Source organism: Rutidosis leptorrhynchoides, chromosome 1 (assembly GCF_046630445.1).
Source record: "Rutidosis leptorrhynchoides isolate AG116_Rl617_1_P2 chromosome 1, CSIRO_AGI_Rlap_v1, whole genome shotgun sequence".
In the NCBI taxonomy this organism is placed as follows: domain Eukaryota; kingdom Viridiplantae; phylum Streptophyta; class Magnoliopsida; order Asterales; family Asteraceae; genus Rutidosis; species Rutidosis leptorrhynchoides.
Window position 1 is genome coordinate 143,690,398 of NC_092333.1, and position 19,969 is coordinate 143,710,366.

Below are 19,969 nucleotides of genomic sequence, written 5' to 3' on the forward strand. Positions count from 1 at the left end.
TACCAACGACTACTTTCCAAACGGCTACACCAACCAACTAATAAGGAATTGTTATATCACCAACACTTTCAAGAATTCTGGCGTTTGAGAATTACCAACGCCTTGCCTGAAAAAGACCACAAACGCCTCGTTACGGACGTTTGTGGTGACAGTGAAAAGTTGATGAGACCATAAACACTACTATATATGTGGTCTTACCCTTATTCTTAAAAAAAAAAAAACTTCACCTATTTTCACATCTAATTATTCACTATTCAAAAAATTAAATTACTCAGTTAAAATTATAATCAAAACCTCAATAAAACCCTAAAAATTGTTTACTACCCGTATGTAAATTTTGGAATGAGTTAACTTACCCGTGGAAGTTCATCTTTAAATAATTATCATAATTAAAATCATCATCATCTTTCATATACTTATGTTGCACGCTTGATGTGTGAAATCAGAGTCAAGTGAACCACATAAAATCCTCTTCAAATTTATCACCAATAAATCATAGTATTAAAGCTACCTATCATATACTTTTAGTTTTGTTCCAATATAGACTATCTACCCCAATAAATATCATTGTAGGTCATAAACTTAAAAAATGTGTATTGATATAAACAAAATGTAACCGGTTACATGCTAAACTGGTAAAACTAATTATGTGTCATTTTTTAAACTAAAAAATTTATGCGAACAGTCCCTGTAGTTTGCTCGTTTTGCGTGTACAGTCTCTGAGCCTAACGAACGTTAAAAAGTCCATCAACACTTAACGGATTTTTCTAAACGGCCGTTAAGGTGAGGGACCAACTGCGTAATTTATGATATGTGAGTGATGAATCGAGTTGGAAAAACACATAATTATTAAATGTGAAATATGTTATAAACTTTAGGGAGCAATCACGTAATTTTTTCTTTAATTAATATTTTACCTTATTTATCAGGTCAAACTTTATATATGTTGATAAGTACACATAAACAACAAGTTCATAGCCTACATTAATATTTGAGTATATAGCCTATATTGAAATAAAAATTAGTCACACTAAACTATATTTAAGTTTATAAATTCTCTTTAAATAGTTGTAAGATATAACTTTGAGTTATTAGTGAGTAAGTATTTAAATCAAATATAGTATATTTAAATGTAGTTTTAAGAATTACATTTAACATTCTTCGCAAATTTAAATTAAAAAGTGAATGAAAAATTAGGATATCTATGGTTTAGAATCTCCAACATGTTCCTGTTTTCCCTCTATTTCCTTAATCAAATCGAAAAGCATGGTCAACCGTTGACTTTTCATAAATTTATTACATATTTGGTCTCATGCAATTTCCCATTTCTGTTGGGGAAATTCCACCTCCAATCTTCAACAGTCATGACCTGAGCTCCCTTTAGGCCCTTGTAATTTTGCTTTATTTGAATTTGGTCTTTAAACTTTTTAATAAATTACAAGGTCCTATTTTTTTTATAATCTTTTTCTTTAGATCTTGAAAGATTTCATATCCACATATATATATGGTCTGCTGGAGAATTAGTATAAGGGAAAAACATTCACATACATAATATAATATATTCGATTTGTTTCGAATGATCATGGAATCAGATTGTGTGAACAAAGAATGCGAATGTGGTTGTAGTTGTTGCGATAATCGAGCTTGTACTCAAAAATGGATTCGATCCGTTAAAAGAAAACTCGATGAACTAGATGAAGAAAGACATAAGTTAATGATTCCAGGCCTTTTGTTACCCGAAGTGGCTCGTGTTGAAATAAAGAACGAATGTGGCGCGTTACGTGAAATGGTTACTAACCAACAACAAACTATTCGAGATCTTTCAGACGAATTGGAAAAAGAGCAAAACGCAGCGTCTTCAGCTGCAAACGAAGCAATGTCAATGATATTAAGATTACAACGTGAAAAGGCCGAAATTGAAATGGAAGCGCGTCAATTTAAACGTTTTTCTGAACAAAAAATATATCATGATCAACATGAAATTGTTGCATTGGAAGAATTGTTGTATAAACGAGAACAAACGATTCAATCGTTAACTTGTGAAGTACAAGCGTATAAGTATCGAATGATGAGTTATGGGCTAACCGAATCTGAAGCAGAAGGCGAAAAAGGTGTGATTACACGTACTAATAGTACTATTGCAAATTCTGAAAATCAATTTGGGGAATTTGATTATATTCCATATGATTACCCCCCTTTAAAATGCAATTCAAATGAACAACAACAACAACAACAACAAATATACCCAGAATCAGATAACGAAACGATTGACATCGATAAATATACTTTCACCGAGACCCCATGTTCGTTAAAGGACATAGAACAGCGAATCAACGAGTTAGAAAAAAGCCCAAGAAATCAGCCCGTATACGATAAAGTAATCGTGGGCCATTCACCACGAAAACAAAAACCAACGAGTCGTTATTCGTTAGATAGTACTACGAGTTCGTTCTTTGGTACAATCAGAGAAGACGAAAATACGTGTTTCAAGAAAGTCGATAATGCGTCAGAATATGGAAGTGAAATGAGTGATAGGATATATACGGTTGATTCGATACATTATGGTGCACCATATGGTAATGAACCGAAAGTGAATGTGAATACATTTGATAATGAGGTTATGAGTACAACAAAAGATTCAATGGGTCAAAATGAAAGTCAAGATCCTGAGGTTATGAAATTGTATGCAAGACTTCATGCATTGGAAGCTGATAGGGAATCAATGAGGCAAGCAATAATTAATATGAGAACAGATAAAGCACAATTGGTGTTACTGAAAGAAATTGCACAAAATTTGTGTAAAGAAATGGGAACAACAAACAGGATGCCTGTTAAAAAGCAATCTGTTTTGGAGAGTTTTTGTCAAACTATTGCATCATTCATCTTGTGGAGAAGAAAAGCAAGTCAAACCAAGTAAGTATTCTATATTAATACATTTACATAAACTTAAGCCATTTAATTAAGCGCATAAAAAATAAGTGGGATCGGTCAAGGGTAAATGCAATGAAAGATGTTCGTTAAGAGTAATCTTGTAAGTTGTAAGATAATCTGTCTTGGTTGTGTTTGATTGTCTCTTACTTAGATGATTCACCAATGAATGTTGAACCACTGTACATTTAATGCATTTGATTGTAGTTTTAGGATGACAAATGATGCAAAAAAACGTATATTGAATAGTTCTGGGTTTGAATACCCTCTTAGACCACCCTATGGTTAGTTACCCGTCCATTACCCGCTCATTACCCGTAACTAACCATAGGCACCACTTAGTTACCCGCGTTAGTTACCCGCTTTCACCATAGATTTAACGGAAGAGTTATAGGAATTGCGGGTCCCAGTGCTTTTTATTGTTGGACTTGATGCTTTATTGCTTGTACGTTGTATATTAAGAGGAGTATTGTTTTAGCCATGATAGGGAATGTTTAGTTATGAGTTAGTTATAGGATATTGGTGTTGATGTGGCGCTGATGTGGAAGGTTAAGAGGATGAATAGTTTAGTTACGATAGGGAGTGGCCTTAGACCACTCCCTATGGTTAGTTACCCGCTCATTACCCGTAGTTATCCGTAATGAACCATAGGCACGGCTTAGTTACCCGCATTAGTTACCCGCACTCACCATGGATTTAATGGAAGAGTTTTGGTTAGTTATATGAATTGTGGGTCCCAGTGGCTTTTTATTGTTGGACTTGATGCTTTATTGTTTGTACGTTGTATATTAAGAGGAGTATTGTTTTAGTCACGATAGGGAGTGTTTAGTTAGACCACCCCCTATGGTTAGTTACCCGTCCGTTACCCGCTCATTACCCGTCATTACCCGTAATGAACCATAGGCACGAGCTAGTTACCCGCTTTAGTTACCCGCTTCCACCATGGATTTAACGGAAGTATGAAGGTTGGTTATAGTAATTGTGGGTCTCAATGGCTTTTTATTGTTTGGACTTGATGCTTTGTTGCTTGTACATTGTATATTAAGAGAGTCTTTTTTTAGCCATTATAGGGAGTGTTTAGTTATGGGTTAGTTATAGAATATTGGTGTTGATGTGGCGCTGATGTGGAAGGTTAAGAGGATAAATAGTTTAGTTACGATAGGGAGTGGCCTTATGAGTTAGTTATAGGATATTGGTATTGATATGACGCTGATGTGGAAGGTTAAGAGGATGAATAATTTATTTACGATAGGGAGTGGCCTTAGATATCTTCTTTAGGCTATTATCAACCTACCAATTCAACTTACTCAATAATATAATAACACATGAAAGATTTAAAGATTCATAGGTTCGACAAAGAATTGATAATAGACACATGTCATAATCCTAAAATAATAACGAGATTCAAAGGTTGAAAATGTAGGATGAAAATCATTTTCCATAAATATGTTCACAATTTTTCTTAGATAATTACACACCTTTACCTTTATCTAGTAATTTAAAAGGTCACTTCATAGTTTTACATTATTAACTGTGTTAAGAATAATTATTAAACGTATTATTGTCATTTAGAAACAAGTTTAAACAGAATTTTTATTTCATTCAGATTTTGAGCATCGTCAATTATTTACGTTTTATCAGACTCAATTTTAGCGTTTCATGCTTATGCTTATGCTTAAACAAGTCAACAAGTCAACATGGCCAAAGTTACGATTAGTATTAACACGTCACGGCTTTAATATATAGGGTAATTGGACATACCTTCAATAAAAACTTCTGAAATTTAGTAACCTTAAATAAATAAACTTGAAACCACAATTTTTTTTATGAATCGAAGACAAAGCTCGTTACCTGAACTGGAAATGTGCATAAAGCATAGTACTTTTAATGTAATTTGCGTCACACTTTATTTAATTGTTCATAGTTCTTTAAAAAAAAATTGTAAATCTTTGTTTTCTATAGGTATATGTTTGGTAGGGATGCAAATAATGCAGGATTGCTGATGGTTTTAGACAAGGGGTCATATATGGGACACTGGAGGTGCGTTTCAAGAACACGAATATGAGAAAATTGAGATCAAAGTATCATTGTACCACAAAATCTACACACTGTTTTTTGTTTTTGTGATGATTTATTATCTATTGTTTTTGTTGCATAATGAGCGGCGAATCGCAATATAATTTTTTCCCTTAAACTGGTTTTCTGGTGGATTAGTGAAGAAAGAATGTGAGTAAGAAGGATGTAGCCCTGGTCTACTCGTAAGGTTGGCTGGAATTGAGCTCAATTGCACAAAATGTAATGTGACAACATGTTAAATGTTCACTGTATATTATATGTTCCATATTCTAGTATGATACTAATGTTGTGTTCCGAGTTATAGATGCACTGCTTTTCTTTTCTTTTCTTACTCATCTGTTTTATAACTTTAGCTCAAGTATTTTAGAAAACAACCAAAGAGTTGATGGCTTGGCAGTATCGAGGTCACTCTTATAGCCTCAGGACAACATCTTTTTTTATGCTTATCTTGCATTTGCTTAAAATCAAAATGTTTGTCAAAACATTATACAAACGAAAATGACAAAGACTCATTTCTCTTCATTTCTAGTACTCCCTCTCACAGTTCCAATTTAATTTTAACTAGTCCGGATCCGGCCCACGCGTTGCGGCGGGGGCTTTCGGCCTGCATATTCATATTAAATGTAGCTTTATGTATTTACAGAAGGGAAAACGACCCGTTTGGTAAACACCGTTGTAGGTGTTGTCGTCTTTAGTGTTTTTTAAATATTGTCCGGTTCGAACGTAGTTAGTTTAATTTTGTTGATAAAATTATTTCGAGTCTAACGGTACTGTCGAAAAAAGTTAACTCGCGGCGAGCAGGAAGATACGGGAAGTTATTGTGTTTAGCGTTTTTTTAAAAGTGTCCGTTTCGAATGTGCTTATTTTCGTTTTGTTCATAAAATTATTTCGAGCCTGACGGTGCTGTCGAAAAAATTTAACTCACTGCGAGCGGGAATATACGGGCTCTCGTTGTGTTTAGCGTTTTCTAAAAAGTGTCCGTTTTGAATGTAGTTAGTTTCGTTTTGTTCATAAAAATATTTCGAGTTTAACGGTATGGTCGGTGAAATTTAACTCGGGGCGAGGAGGAAGATACGGACTGTTGAAATGTTTGGGTAAAGTTTTTATTTTAATTCAGAGAATTTATGTATATGTATTACCCCTGGAGTTCAGGGTAGTTTTTGTAAGCTGGTTATAGTGAAGGGGGTATTTTGCAGTTTTTTGTTCAAGTTTGGGTCAATGTCGTTTTAACCCATTATTTAGTTGGGTTGGGTGTGAAACGACGTGATTCTTCACGCATTTTAGTATATTAAAAATTTATTTATATACATGATATGATATATATTTAACAATATAGTAAACATACATACATAATTACATAATAGCAATGAGTAATAAATAATATAATAATAGCCTGCCCAATTTTCTCGATTAAGATCTTCATTTTTCATTTTTCGTTGAAGGTTTATTCGTTATTTTTCTCCTAAAAAAATATATAGTAATAGTAATAAATAAATAAAATAAAGCTAAAAATTACAGCCCTTTAAAAATTACAGCCCTTTGTCAGTTTATGATTCTGTTGGTCTAGGGTATGTTTGACAAAACTAGCTGGAAGCTGGTAGCTGTTAGCTGTTAGCGATTAGCTGTTAACTGCTAGTTGTTAGCTGTCAGGTGTTAGCTGAAGCTTTTTAAATGTATATAATTGTTTGGCAAAGTAGCTGTAGCTGTTAAAAAATAAGTAAAATGATAAAAATGGACATTAGAAAAAATAGTTAAATTTCATCATTCATTTTAAATTTTGATTTAACAAACGTAGCCATTAACAAATAACCGAAAACATATATTGTAATACTAAATTTTTTTCGACGAGCATTCTATATTAAAGTAGCAATATCGTTACGAACATGTTTCATCTCATTATATCTTCCTTTAAATAGTCCTTTGGCGCTTCTGTCACGTTACTAACATCAATAAGCTTATCTCGTGGTATGTAAAGAAAAAAGAAAAGCAACTATACATACAGAATGCAAACGTTTGAACATACAGAATTATATAAACTATTCCCATTCCCAACTATCATTAATACATACACATCTATGCAAACATTGATACATACACAAGATTAAGTCAATACAAGTAACGAGTTAATTTATACAGCCGCATCGATACAAGATTAAATAAATACAAGATCATTGTTAATTTATTCATTGCTAATGATCTACTTATTACAAGTAACGAGTTAATTTATACAAGTAACAAGTAACGAGCTGATTGAACTAAACAAGTAAAGAGCAAAAAACATACATATAATATGTAAGTCCTCGCTGTTAACGTATATGTCAGTTTATGGCTTTTGCAAATCATATTCCTAATACCACTAGCACAACAATTACGGTTAACAGCAGCATCAATCAATAAGAGTAACGTGATAAAAGCATTAGAGGATTAATAATTGCAGATCATTAGCAACCGTAATCACAGCAGCATCAATAGAAGTTTAACAAAAATTGCATATCACAGCAGAATCAATAGAAGATTAAGAATTAGGGTTTACCTCAAAGAAGAATTGCAGACGCGATCGTGAATAATAAACCAGAAGAGTAACGATGCTTGGGGTTATCGGCTTTTATCAAGGTGATATAACTGATTTACGTGGGAGTTTTCTATAATCATGGAAGGGTTTTTAGTTAATTAAATACCCTAAACGCTTTATCTCAATCTCAAACGGTGGTACGTGTAGCGTTTAAAACAGGGGCTTTTTCTCACTTCTAAAAAGCTTTAAGCTCGTGTCACCAAAGGAGGCTTTTTATTACTCCCTCCGTCCCATATTTATTGTCACCAGACAAAAAACACACAGTTTAAGGAAATCCCACTAACTTCATTTCTCCATCAATGAAATATTTTCTCTGTCCAGATCCACCAATAAAATATCTTCTTTTCTTTCCATTTATAGAAGTGGACAATTAATTTGGGACATCCCAAAATAAAATAGTGGACAATAATATAAAAACGGAGGAATTATATAAGAGTTTTTTTATAAAAACTAAAAGCTAAAACTTCTAAAATCTCTTAACAAGCCCCTGTTGTGACCTTGTGCTTTGTAAACAAAGGGTGTGTATAAATAATAAATGACGCATTTCACTTTAGTAAACCCTAAACACAAACTATTCAGCATCCATTAAACCCTAATCGTTATCATGTTCGCCAGCAGAGCCTTGTTAAAGCAAATTCAAAGAAGAAAACGAAGAAGACACCTCAAATCAAATTCCAAAAACCCTAAAAAAGCCCTTAATTTATCACATACAAAACAAGATTTAACTTCAGAAGATGGATTCAGCTTAAAGGGTTCAACCCCATCACAAAATTATGGGGTTCAGCCATTGGGTAACTTTTATTTATCGGCATCACCTCACAATTCAAGGAACACAGGTTTAGGTAACATCCAAACCTTAACTGATGAACTTGTTCTTGATATTTTAGGGCTATTAGAGGGTACCCATTTGGGTATTCTATCAACTGTAAGCAAATCATTTTATGTGTTTTGTAATCATGAACCCCTTTGGAGGAATCTTGTGTTAGAAAGTTGTGAGGTTAGTAAAAATGGGTTTTTGTTTAATGGGTCATGGAAATCAACTTTTATTGCTGCTTATAAGCCTTCTTTTGAGTTAAAGATTGGAACTTTAGGGTTTAAAGTTCAAGATTTTTATTCTGATTATTTGTTTCAAAGTTGGCTTTGTGCTAATCTTGAAATGAAACATGAATGGTTGGAAAGGGATAATATCATTAGAAGAAAGGGGATTTCGGTTGATGAATTTGTGTTGGATTTTGAGGAACCGAATAAACCGGTTTTGTTAGAAGGTTGTTTGGATAATTGGTCTGCAATTAAGAAATGGGATAGGGATTATGTAGTTAAGGTATGTGGTGATGCTCGATTTGCGGTTGGGCCGGTTGAAATGAAGTTAGATGATTATTACGTGTACGCGGATCAAGCGCAAGAAGAGAGACCGTTGTATCTTTTTGACCCGAAGTTCGTGAATAAAGTTCCGAAACTGGGTCAAGATTATGAAGTTCCAGTGTATTTTAAAGAGGATTTGTTTAGTGTGTTGGGTGATGAACGACCCGATTATAGATGGGTTATCATTGGACCTGCAGGGTCAGGTTCATCGTTTCATATTGATCCTAATTCGACGTCAGCTTGGAATGCAGTGGTGAAAGGTTCAAAGAAATGGGTATTGTTTCCACCTGATGTGGTTCCACCTGGGGTCCACCCGAGCTCGGATGGTGCTGAGGTGGCGTGTCCTGTGTCCATAACCGAGTGGTTTATGAACTTTTACGAGTCTACTAAAACATGGAAAAAGAAACCTGTAGAGTGTATCTGCAGAGCTGGTGAAGTGATTTTTGTGCCTAATGGATGGTGGCATTTAGTAATAAATCTTGAAGATTCAATTGCAATTACACAAAATTTTGTTAGCAGGTTCGTTTATTCTCATGTGATATGATGATTTTAATATAATTATATGCGTGGATGCGTGGAATTCTAGATTTATGTATTATGTATTATGATCTTGCAGGAGGAACTTGTTGAATGTGTTAGATTTTTTAAAACGACCAAATGCTAGCACACTCGTTTCTGGAACAAGAGACCGGGTGAATTTACATGACAAATTCAAGAAAGCCATTGAAGAGTCTTTACCTGGAACCATTGATGAGCTGGCGCTGAAAGCCGAGAAGAAAAAGGCTGAGCAGGAGAAACCATCTTTCTGGGATTCGGTAAAAGACTCCAACTCCGGTGGCTTTACTTTTTCTTTTTAAACAAATGTTGTTCACTCGATATTCTTATAAACAATATTTCATTTTCAAGATGTGAATCGTAATGTTGTAGCCTTACCTTGAACCAAACATTAGTCATTTTCATTTATTTATTTTTTGAATCCAACATCTTTACTTATCGATGTTTTGTTGTTTAGTTTCACATACATTATCGTCTTAATGATCCATTGATTTCTATGAAATAATGGCTTGGAGAACAACCTTTGGCTTTTCAACATTATAGGCAACTATTTAGTATACAGATTTATTTTTTGAGATGTAATGTTGTTGAACTCAAAATTACTCAGTGAGAGTAATTGGTTTTTGCAACTCGGGGAGTACTCAGTCAAATTTGGTCAAACTAGGTCAAAAATGGGGATTACTTGGATGATCAGTCAAAATCGGTCAAAGGCATCCGAGTACTCTCTGAGTACTCACGAGTTACATAATACTTCCTAAAAAGTCTGTACCGAGTGCTCCCCGATTAGCGATCTTTGCAGCCTTGTACATAAGGGTAGTAATCTCTTCATTTGTTTTGATTACAGTTGATTGCCATCAATTTATATATGAAAAGCTTTTAAACCAAGTGCTTTAAATTAAAAATTGATATACAATGCAACGTACTAAAAACGCAATATAAACCAAATAACATTAAATTAGAAATTTTATGCGAATACATGTTAGAGGTTTAAAAAAAGATGATTTCCTGGGCAGCACAGTATTGAAACAAAAATAACTTCAGACTGGTGACAGAGAAGAGGTCCAAGAATCATTGGAGTATTTTAAGCTTTTCAAAAAGCCACGGCTCAGGTGATGAGTGACAATGGTATTCTTGACACCAAACGGACAGCTTGGTTCAACCGTTGCCTCCTTAGAATCAGATTTGTAGCAGGCAGTGTCTAAACCGACATTCAAACCGATAGACATAGGCTCCGTAACAAAACTGCAAATAACTTAACAATGTTAGAAAGATTGAATCTGCATGTAACTTTGAAGTCAACAATAAGAAACTGCTCATACCTTGCTTCGAAGCTATTATCTCCATTCGACATTAATGCATCACATACACTGCTGGTTATCCATGGAGGAAGATATGCATCCTTAATTTCAACAGTGTAATGGGTTGTAGAAGCTGAACTGTAATTAGGTTCAGTTGTAGTGGAAACAGAAATATAATCGATCTTCTTTACCTCCTTGCATTTAACCTTGAATCGATGAGCTAATAATGTGAATATCTTGTTTTACTGCACGAAATGCTTACATAGATGATATAAACAAACTAACCTCTGGTGCAGAAATTGCAGCGTTTTCAAATGGTACGGGTGAATAAAGTAAAGGAACGTCATAGCTATTTAGAGACGGTAAAAGAAACCTGAAAACAGGAAATAAATATTAATTAGTGTTTGAATTTCACAAGGTGTTTGCCAATTTAAAAAAATGAAAATAAATAAATGTTAACCTATAATTAAGCAGAAAGTCATATAAACCATGTACGTTGATGTCATCAAACGCCAGTAAAGATTCAGGACTGTTATCGACATCAGATAGAGGAACTGTACGCCTAGTCTGCATATATATATAAATGGTTGAATTTTGAATATTAGGAACTAATCATACAGTGACATACGCGCAAATGATAATGTTTAGTTACATATACCTCTCCGAGGTTGTACTTTTCGATCTCAGATAGCTCCAATAGGTCTTCGGTACTAGCTTGTTCCACTTTAGAATGGCACAGAGGCATAGTAAAAGAGATGTCCTAAAATATATTATGACAGACTTAGCACAAGATAAAGATAATTTGAGTGTAAAGACTAATATACCCTACGATGGAATGCGCAAACGTACTTGTTCTTTTAACAGTGAGCGTAAGGTTCTTGTTGACTGGGATACATATGCACGGCACACATTTTTACCACTTGGGGTTAAACCATAGGAGCTAATGAACATTACCACAAACTGTGCAGAGCAGACTGTAAACTTGCAAGAATCGATAATTAATACGAAAAACTAGTAAACTATTATACCTAATTGTTGGATGTGAAGATAAACTACCATACCATAAAATAAGTTACAAATGTTCTTCCTCAAACTGACATAAAGGCTACGAAATGAGTCCTCCCATGCCAACTGACGTTTGGTCAAGAAATCCGTTTGCACTGCACAATTATATAGCAATTCATGTTTAAATCTCAAAGAAATGTAAATAAAAGAAAATGAAAAGCAATATTTATTAAGAAATTAATTAACTTTTTGTTTCAAAACCTTCCCCCTTTACTGATAAAGTTATTGCTGATATGACTGCAGGAGGCAAAGAACTCTGTGGGTACACCCACGAATACAAAGCTTTATTATTGGCCTGCTCAAGACCATTAAATGTTCCACCACTTATCGAACGATGAAACCTATACAATTACAAAGAAGTTATGATCACAAGAATGTTGATTTTCAAACTTAAAGTAATATTTTTTACTCTAAGAATTTCGAATTGAATGAAGTACGAAAGACGACAGTCAAGTGACCCTACCAATTTACTGAAGATGAAGCAATCACACGCATGCTAGTTTTCAATGTGAAATCCAATGGAGTCTTTTGACCAGGAATATGAAACTCTGAGCAGAAATTTGTATTATTCCCGTCAACTGATTCTGTGGGTGGAACAGGGAATGTAGCATGTGCACGAGCTGCAAGACCTCTAAAGGCTTCATCCTATAATAATAATCAAATCTTGATTTTTACATATACTGATATACATAACATGACTGTATGTGAAACATATATATATAAAATAAACAACAAATACATACCATATCAAGTGGAACTTCTGTTGACTTTTCACCCCCTGCAGATATCTCCATAACACTACGGAATGTGCTTACACTACTTTTTTTGGTTGTAATGTGAGGCGTTGTTGAAGTTAAAGCATGTGAATCTTTTGGCCTGCGACAACAAGATAAAGTGAATGAAACGTGCATATTATCAAAACTAAACAGTACAGAGTAGTAAGATGAACATATGTGTACCCTGAAGGTTGCCCTTCAGCAGCAAACTTGAAAGAAAAAGAAAAATACCTTAAGCTATCGGTATGATCAGCGGTAATGTTTTCCTGAAATGTATATATGGTAAGGGCAGACAAAAATTTAAAGATCTTTTTATCAAATCAAAAATAATAATGCGGACCTTAACATTTTCCTTTCCATATAGCATCTTAGACCTCAAAATGTTTTTCCTGCTCGGAAACAGTTCATCGACACGCGTCTCAATGTATCTGGGATTCTTTGGTGGAATAGGTTTAGTAGGCTCATATGATGGTCTGTTAAAATTCCTGTCAACAAATATGTTGGTTAAGTAATATATATAGATACAACTATTGAAAATTTTAAATACCAAGGGTTAGTTTGTGAGGTTGATACCGCAAAGAACCAAGCTCTGGTGCTTGAGATTCATCCATAATCTCAATGTTGTTCTTACGTTTCAACTGCTCACCCTGCATTTATCAAGATCTCATATATCAGCTTTCCTCTATACATACTACAGAACAACATGAAGACAGCACGCTAAATCTTAGGTAATAAACACATCAAACAGTTAGATTGGTCAATCAGCCAGAAATTCCTACGCTCTGTAATTACATCATGGATTTTAATTGATTGATAATTAACTCAGTAGCAGACGTTCTACCAACAAATATAAAATCAGCACCGATTATACAAACGTCCATGAAAATATGCTAAAGTTTGGCATTCTTTTAAGTTTTTTTATCAAACTATTAAGTACCTTTTTTTGTTAAAAATCATATATCTATATATGCGTACATGGTATAAACATCATATCATCTTTAGACAACAACAGATAGTGCATAATTATCACTCTCCTAAGAATAGAAGTAGTTATACGCCTAACATTCTTAAATTTCCATCACTAAACAAGCACTTCCATAGCAATGTACCAATTTGATTCATATTCAACTATTTCCAACTTATTTCACATTCTTAACATATTGTATTAATCGATAAAAATTGCGGCTTTAGTAACATACAAGCCATATAATTCACTTTTTTATCTCAACAAACAAATCATCCATGTGTTGCCTTGGCCACATTTATTAGACACCTAATTTGTTAAATCAGTGCAATAATATCAAAGCCCTAGCAAAGTCAATCAAATTTACTTAATTATCACTATTCACTATAGTCAATATAGTGAAATAGTATAGTGAACTCACTCTCAACTCAGAAGGCGTTTTTCGTTTCATTCCGTTAACAGCAGCCTTGGAGCAACCACCGTCGATACTGCCGGAAAACAATGGAGGTTTTGACGCCGGCAACATCTGTGCCCTAGTTGCAACCTTAGCCATTTTCACCGATTCAAATTACAATCAGAGTAAACCCTAGGCCAGCGATCTGAAAACCTGATCGGACGATTGATCTCCGATCGTTTTCGTTGACAATTCCTGCCCGAGAAACAGTTGTTCTTAGGGCAAAATGTAAATAAAAGTAAAACTTGAAATTTATAAATATTAAAGCGGGATTTGGGAGTCTTTTGGCCTTCAAACAACTTTTGATTTCCCTCTCTTGGCCTGCTTCACGTCGTTAGTAGTTTCCGTTAGGTACAAAGTTACATATATAACCCTAATCTTTGGATTATATATAAATAGCTCACTTAATTTAGACTATTGTTATTATCTTTCCCAATTATTTCGTCCATCCCACATTATCCACTAATACATTAATTTAATTAATTTAATATTTAATATATTTTTTTTTGAACGGCGAATTTGCATCAGCGGATCATTTATTTCAGCGACCCTCGTCATTTGCACCCACACACACTAGAAGGAAACTCCTACCCGGGTTGCTTGGCAACTAGTCGCGGGACCTGGGTTGCTTGACAACTAATCGCAAGAAATTTGAGAGAAAACCTTTCGCCCCCAGGAATTGAACCCGGGTTGCTTGGAAACTAATCGCGGGCCCTTTCACACTGAGGCTTGATACCATTGAAGCAAACGTTCGTTGGTAATTTAATATTTAATATTAAGGGAAAATGGCACCAAAATGCATTGAACTTTAATCAAAATCCTATTGTATGCATTCAACTTTCAAAAGTCCTATTGTATGCATTCAACTTTATATTTTCTCCTATTATATGCATTCAACCTGTTATAACAGGTTACCTTCTAGGTCATCTTCTAAATATTTACATCTTTAGTCCCTCATATTTGTAAATTCTAATTTCATTAATCCTTCTGTTAAACTAAACATTTATATCTTCATACATTCATCGTCTTCATCTTGTCTAAATTATACATTAATTATATATCCATAAATAAGTGTGTAATATTGATCATTTTGTTGTAGTGTATCAACTTGACCAAATTATATATTATATAGCCTTAAAACTTTATTCAAGGTCACATTTATCTTAGAATCTTCTTGTCAAGACTTCCATTATTCCTTAACAAAGTATTTGTGACTTTGGTCTTGCTCTATCTATTTTGGTGACACGATAAACATTGAACAGGACCGTTGTTCTCCAGATTGAAATAAATATGTACGAGACACGAAGCTGTGATTAGAGATAAGTTATATTCAAACTATATACTAGTAAATATCTTTGAGGTACGCCTACTGAATATTTACATTTACAACATAGTCATGTATCAAACTGATATGCCTAACTTACGATCACCCAAATTATCAACCGTTAAGTATTATTCATATGATAAATGTTCAATACATAACCAATTATTTCTACATAACCTACGGAACCAAATATCTAGGGGGCAAATTAGTAATTATATAAATAATACTACAAATGTAAAATACAAAAAACTAATTTTTTGAATACATGTTTGAAAGTTACGTGAGTAACCATATGGTTCCCACCCATCAATCTCAACTTACAGTTTTCTTATTCAAATCATTTTATCACACATTCATTGCAATTAACATTCAAATTTGTCGTTCATCTTACTAAAATTCACTATTATTTCGATCATAATATAACAAACAAAATAGACAACACTCAAGAGAATGAAATCGTGAATAACAACTCAATTGAAGGCGTAAATTTCAACAAAAGTGAAATTCAAAAAAAAAAAAAAAAAAAAAAAAAAAATGATGGAGAGTACAATATTCCAGTTTATCCTATTATAGAAGACGATATTTGGATGGAAGATGCAGGTTATTTCAGTATCACTTGATCTTTATAAACGACAATTTAATCGTATTTATATCATGTTGTTTCTGGTCTGTTTTAGTTTTTTTATGTATGGTGGAAACATGAATAGATTTATACACGTTATTTGGGTCTTAATGGTGTTTCCACTTGATGGAACACAAAAGTGAGTATAAAGGTATTCTTCACGACGTGCACATTTTACACTTCGACGTTGTAAACATTGTACACAATGCCCATATCGTTCACGTTGCTCACTTTGTTTAAATTTGTCCGCTGTACAACGCTGAATAGTCTTTGTTTCATGGTTTGCACTACACTTTGCATATCTAGACTCTTAAATGACTGATGCTATAATGTTTTTTTTTTTTTATTCTTAGTGTATTACAGTATCTTTCATTTATGAAGCTATATTAAATTCAATGTATTTGTTCACATTGTAATTGTACACAAATAAATCACTACTTTATTACAGGTGGTTCAAGCTCATGTGGTGTAAGAAAATCAGTAAAGAAACAGAATAAGGGTGATGTATCACATAGATATGAAGATATAAATGTTTTATTTAACAAAAGAACTAATGAAATTAGAATTTACAAATATGAGGGAGTAAAGATGTAAATATTTAGAAGGTGACCTAGAAGGTAACCTCTTATAACAAGTTAAATGCATACAATAGGAGAAAATACAAAGTTGAATGCATACAATAGGACTTTTGAAAGTTGAATGCATACAATAGGATTTTGATGAAAGTTCAATGCATTTTGGTGTCATTTTCCCTAATATTAATATTAAATATTAATTAATATTATTAATATATATACTAATGACAAGAGAATTTCCAGCCCTCATATTGCTCCGTTTACTATTCACGCTTTTGTTAAACGTTATCCACTTTTTACATATTGGTTTCAACACATTTTTATATTGTAAGTCAATTTTTCAACTTCTTTTTTTCTATGTAAATCCAATTTATTATTCTTCATTAAACAATCTTTTTTATTTATCATTTTTAAAAAATTCGTTTGGCACTTTTTAGAAGAGCATATACTACCTGGTGAGTTAAGTTAAGGTTAAAGATAGAAAAAAAATAATCTTTGTTTTTTTATCATTGTCGTTAAAATATATTTTATACCAATATGATTGATTATATTTTGTTCAAAAATGATCTCATATACATAAAATTATGTCACACCATTTCATAAAAATATATATATCTGATACAACGTACGTAATTAAATAATACACATCCATAAACACTCAAAATCAGTATCGCAACCGTTGCAACGCGTAGTTACTTCATTATCTTGTTTATACCAATCATCCCTTAAAGTTCTTTGTATGCTTGTACATAAAATTAATAAAATTAAAATTTGAAGTATAATGAAATGATAACATCTTTTAAAAATTGTGTGATTTTATATATAAAATAAAATTTTGATGCTGTGTATTTTCTTTTCTATTTCCATTTCTATTTCAACATCTACATCTACTTCTACTTCTATCTGCATGAAAACATACTTAAAAATATATAAAACTTATCACAGTTGAGAACAAGTGTTTGTTATTCGTATTACTTTGAATACACTACGATACAAAGAATATATAGGAAACTAGATACAACAAATGTTTGACTGATACATATATCCAGGAGAGTAAGTTGGGCTCTCCATAATAAGTGGAATATAAGTTACAACACGTGCAAGTCAAGATGTGCTAATACGCCCCCTTAAGATGGAGGTACCATCGGTAACGCCAATCTTGGACTGAAAGCGAAGAAACGGTAGACGGGGAAGCGGCTTGGTTAAGGTGTCAGCTACTTGATCTTTATTACTGATGTGCTGGATAGTGAGTGTGCCATTTTGAATGTGCTCCCGAACTAAATGGTAATCGAGTGCGATGTGCTTCATTCGGCTATGAAAAACTGGATTGGCCCACAAGTAAGTGGCACCAACATTGTCGCAAAACAGTGAGGGACTGTGGTGTTGTGTGATACCCAATTCAGTAAGCAAGTTGTGAATCCATAAGATCTCGGAGGTGGCATTGGCAATTGCTTTGTACTCGGCTTCGGTTGAGGAGTGAGATACCGATTTCTATCGTGCTGATTTCCACGAAATGATGTTGCCTCCAAGATATATAGCATAGCCTGTAGTGGATCTACCATATCCATTTGTACCTCCCCAATCGGAATCACTAAACGTACTTAGAGACAAAGTTTGAACTTTTTGAAGAAATAAGCCATGATGAATGGTTCCTTTTAAGCAACGAAGTAGCCGTTTAATAGCGTTCCAGTGATCATCGGAGGGATTATGCATGAATTGGGATAACTTATTTGTCGCATAAGCAATATCGGGTTGGGTCATGGCCAAGTATTGAAGTTTCCCTACAACTCTTCTAAAGGCAGTAGAATTTGTGGATGATGTTGCTTCAACAGGAGGAATAGAAGTAGAGGTATTCATGGGAGTTGTGACTTCCTTGGCACCATCCATGTCTTGATCGAGGAGAATGTCTATGATGTGTGTATGTTGTGACCAAAAAAGTCCACTGTTGGTGGAGATAACTTCCACACCAAGAAATTGACGCAGCTCACCCAAGTCTTTTAATGTGAAACGAGTGTGCAACTGATGAACCATGTTGTCTATTACATGTGTGTTATTTCCTGTAATCAGAATATCGTCCACGTATACTAGCATATAAATAGACACACCTTTCGATTTGTAAATAAACAGAGAAGCATCAGCTACTGAGTTAGTAAACCCGAGTGATAAAAGATGTGTTTTGAGCTTTGTGTACCATGCTCTCGGAGCTTGCTTTAACCCATAGATAGCTTTGCGGAGTTTGCAAACATGGTTGGGGTATTCGGGATGTATAAATCCTGGGAGTTGGATCATATATACATATTCATTAAGGGTACCATTTAAGAATGCGTTGTTAATGTCTAGTTGTCTGATTTTCCAGTTTTGGGATAACGCGAGACATAAGACAACACGAATTATGATCGGTTTGGTAACATGGCTGAAAGTATCAGTGTAATCAACACCGGGTCACTGATGAAACCCTTTTGCAACGAGGCGAGCTTTGAATTTTTGAATGAAGCCATCAGGAAAATGCTTGACCTGGAACACCCATTTGTTCTCGATTAGATTTTGTGATGTTTTTGGAACAAGATCCCACGTTTTGTTTTTGAGTAAAGCATTAAATTCTTCGGACATGGCATCACGCCATTATGGTTGTTTAAGTGCTTCCGTGTAGCAGGTGGGCTCAATATTAGGTGACAGTGGGTGGGCTGTAACAGTGTTCAAAAATTTGGGACCATAATATTTTGGATTTTTGGTGCGAGAACGAGCTGGTTGAGATAAGGTGTTTGGAGGTGGTTCACTGGTTTGAGCAGAGATATTAGTTGATATGGTAGTAGGTTCGGAGATGGGAGGGTCTGCAAGGGTGTTGGTGTAACGACCCGACCAAACCGTTATTGACGGCGCCGCTACTTAGGTCCCGTTGCGTGGTCGTAGTCCCTATATGAGACTCGTTTGACCAAAATTATGTCGCATTCATTTGAAAGGTACAAGACTTGCAAGTTTAGTTTACAAAACCGTTCGACAACAAGTCTAAGTTTACAAAAGTCATAAAGTATAAATGAAATAACCTGCGACATAATATAAGTTGAAAAACACAGTTGCTATAAATAGCGTAAGTATGTAAACAAAAGTTTGAATCCGAAAGTGCTATCCCTAGCGTATGTATGTATGTATGCTTGACCCCAAGCAAGAAATCAGAGTGTATGCATGTATGCTCGACTCCAAGCAAGTATGAGTGTACGCGGAAGCATGTATCAAATAGCCAAGTATGAACCTGAGAAACATATAGAAAACTGTCAACGAAAAACGTTGGTGAGATCATAAATGTATTTGTAAAAGTATACTTTGAACCACAATAGTTTGTATAGATGATTATCCAAATCGTATTTATTCCGAAGAATGTAGTTTGCATTGCGAGCACC

At 34.1% G+C, this 19,969-nt stretch overlaps 4 protein-coding genes across 5 annotated transcripts; 2 read left to right on the plus strand and 2 right to left on the minus strand.

Annotated features, from left to right (window-relative positions):
• Window positions 1-1,422: 1,422 nt before the first annotated feature.
• LOC139866049 (myosin-binding protein 7-like) lies at window positions 1,423-5,217 on the plus strand. The gene is made up of 2 exons (XM_071854180.1): window positions 1,423-2,913; window positions 4,891-5,217. The coding sequence occupies exons 1-2, from the start codon at window positions 1,577-1,579 to the stop codon at window positions 4,991-4,993; spliced, it is 1,440 nt and encodes a 479-aa protein (XP_071710281.1). The 5' UTR covers window positions 1,423-1,576; the 3' UTR covers window positions 4,994-5,217.
• Window positions 5,218-8,149: 2,932 nt separating this feature from the next.
• Window positions 8,150-9,935, plus strand: LOC139866060 (arginine-specific demethylase JMJ22). The gene is made up of 2 exons (XM_071854189.1): window positions 8,150-9,457; window positions 9,555-9,935. The coding sequence occupies exons 1-2, from the start codon at window positions 8,181-8,183 to the stop codon at window positions 9,793-9,795; spliced, it is 1,518 nt and encodes a 505-aa protein (XP_071710290.1). The 5' UTR covers window positions 8,150-8,180; the 3' UTR covers window positions 9,796-9,935.
• A 481-nt stretch (window positions 9,936-10,416) lies between these two features.
• Window positions 10,417-13,273, minus strand: LOC139866069 (uncharacterized). Of its 2 annotated transcripts, none has more exons than XM_071854207.1 (13): window positions 13,206-13,273; window positions 12,973-13,117; window positions 12,864-12,898; window positions 12,600-12,732; window positions 12,320-12,501; window positions 12,058-12,197; window positions 11,853-11,951; window positions 11,641-11,765; window positions 11,450-11,551; window positions 11,252-11,358; window positions 11,077-11,164; window positions 10,813-10,997; window positions 10,417-10,735 (listed from the first exon to the last, which is right to left on the minus strand). In XM_071854207.1, exons 1-13 carry the CDS (start codon window positions 13,241-13,243, stop codon window positions 10,531-10,533), a joined length of 1,584 nt encoding a protein of 527 aa, XP_071710308.1. In that variant the 5' UTR covers window positions 13,244-13,273; the 3' UTR covers window positions 10,417-10,530. The 2 variants fall into 2 exon arrangements, with proteins under 2 accessions (XP_071710308.1, XP_071710302.1); XM_071854201.1 differs by having other exon boundaries at window positions 12,043-12,197.
• A 4,789-nt stretch (window positions 13,274-18,062) lies between these two features.
• Window positions 18,063-18,602, minus strand: LOC139889761 (uncharacterized mitochondrial protein AtMg00810-like). The gene has a single exon (XM_071872696.1). It carries the CDS (start codon window positions 18,600-18,602, stop codon window positions 18,063-18,065), a length of 540 nt encoding a protein of 179 aa, XP_071728797.1.
• Window positions 18,603-19,969: the final 1,367 nt, after the last annotated feature.

Bases quoted from the DNA above. Each gene is read 5' to 3' on its own strand.
- LOC139866049 (XM_071854180.1), top strand. From the start codon at position 1,577: ATGATCATGGAATCAGATTGTGTGAACAAAGAATGCGAATGTGGTTGT. The intron at 2,914-4,890 runs GTAAGTATTCTA...TGTTTTCTATAG, and splicing joins AGAAAAGCAAGTCAAACCAA to GTATATGTTTGGTAGGGATG.
- LOC139889761 (XM_071872696.1), bottom strand. From the start codon at position 18,602: ATGGTTCATCAGTTGCACACTCGTTTCACATTAAAAGACTTGGGTGAG.
- LOC139866060 (XM_071854189.1), top strand. From the start codon at position 8,181: ATGTTCGCCAGCAGAGCCTTGTTAAAGCAAATTCAAAGAAGAAAACGA. The intron at 9,458-9,554 runs GTTCGTTTATTC...ATGATCTTGCAG, and splicing joins ACACAAAATTTTGTTAGCAG to GAGGAACTTGTTGAATGTGT.
- LOC139866069 (XM_071854201.1), bottom strand. From the start codon at position 13,243: ATGGATGAATCTCAAGCACCAGAGCTTGGTTCTTTGCG. The intron at 13,118-13,205 runs GTATCAACCTCA...ATTTGTTGACAG, and splicing joins CCAGAGCTTGGTTCTTTGCG to GAATTTTAACAGACCATCAT. The intron at 11,552-11,640 runs GTACGTTTGCGC...AATATATTTTAG, and splicing joins GCTCACTGTTAAAAGAACAA to GACATCTCTTTTACTATGCC.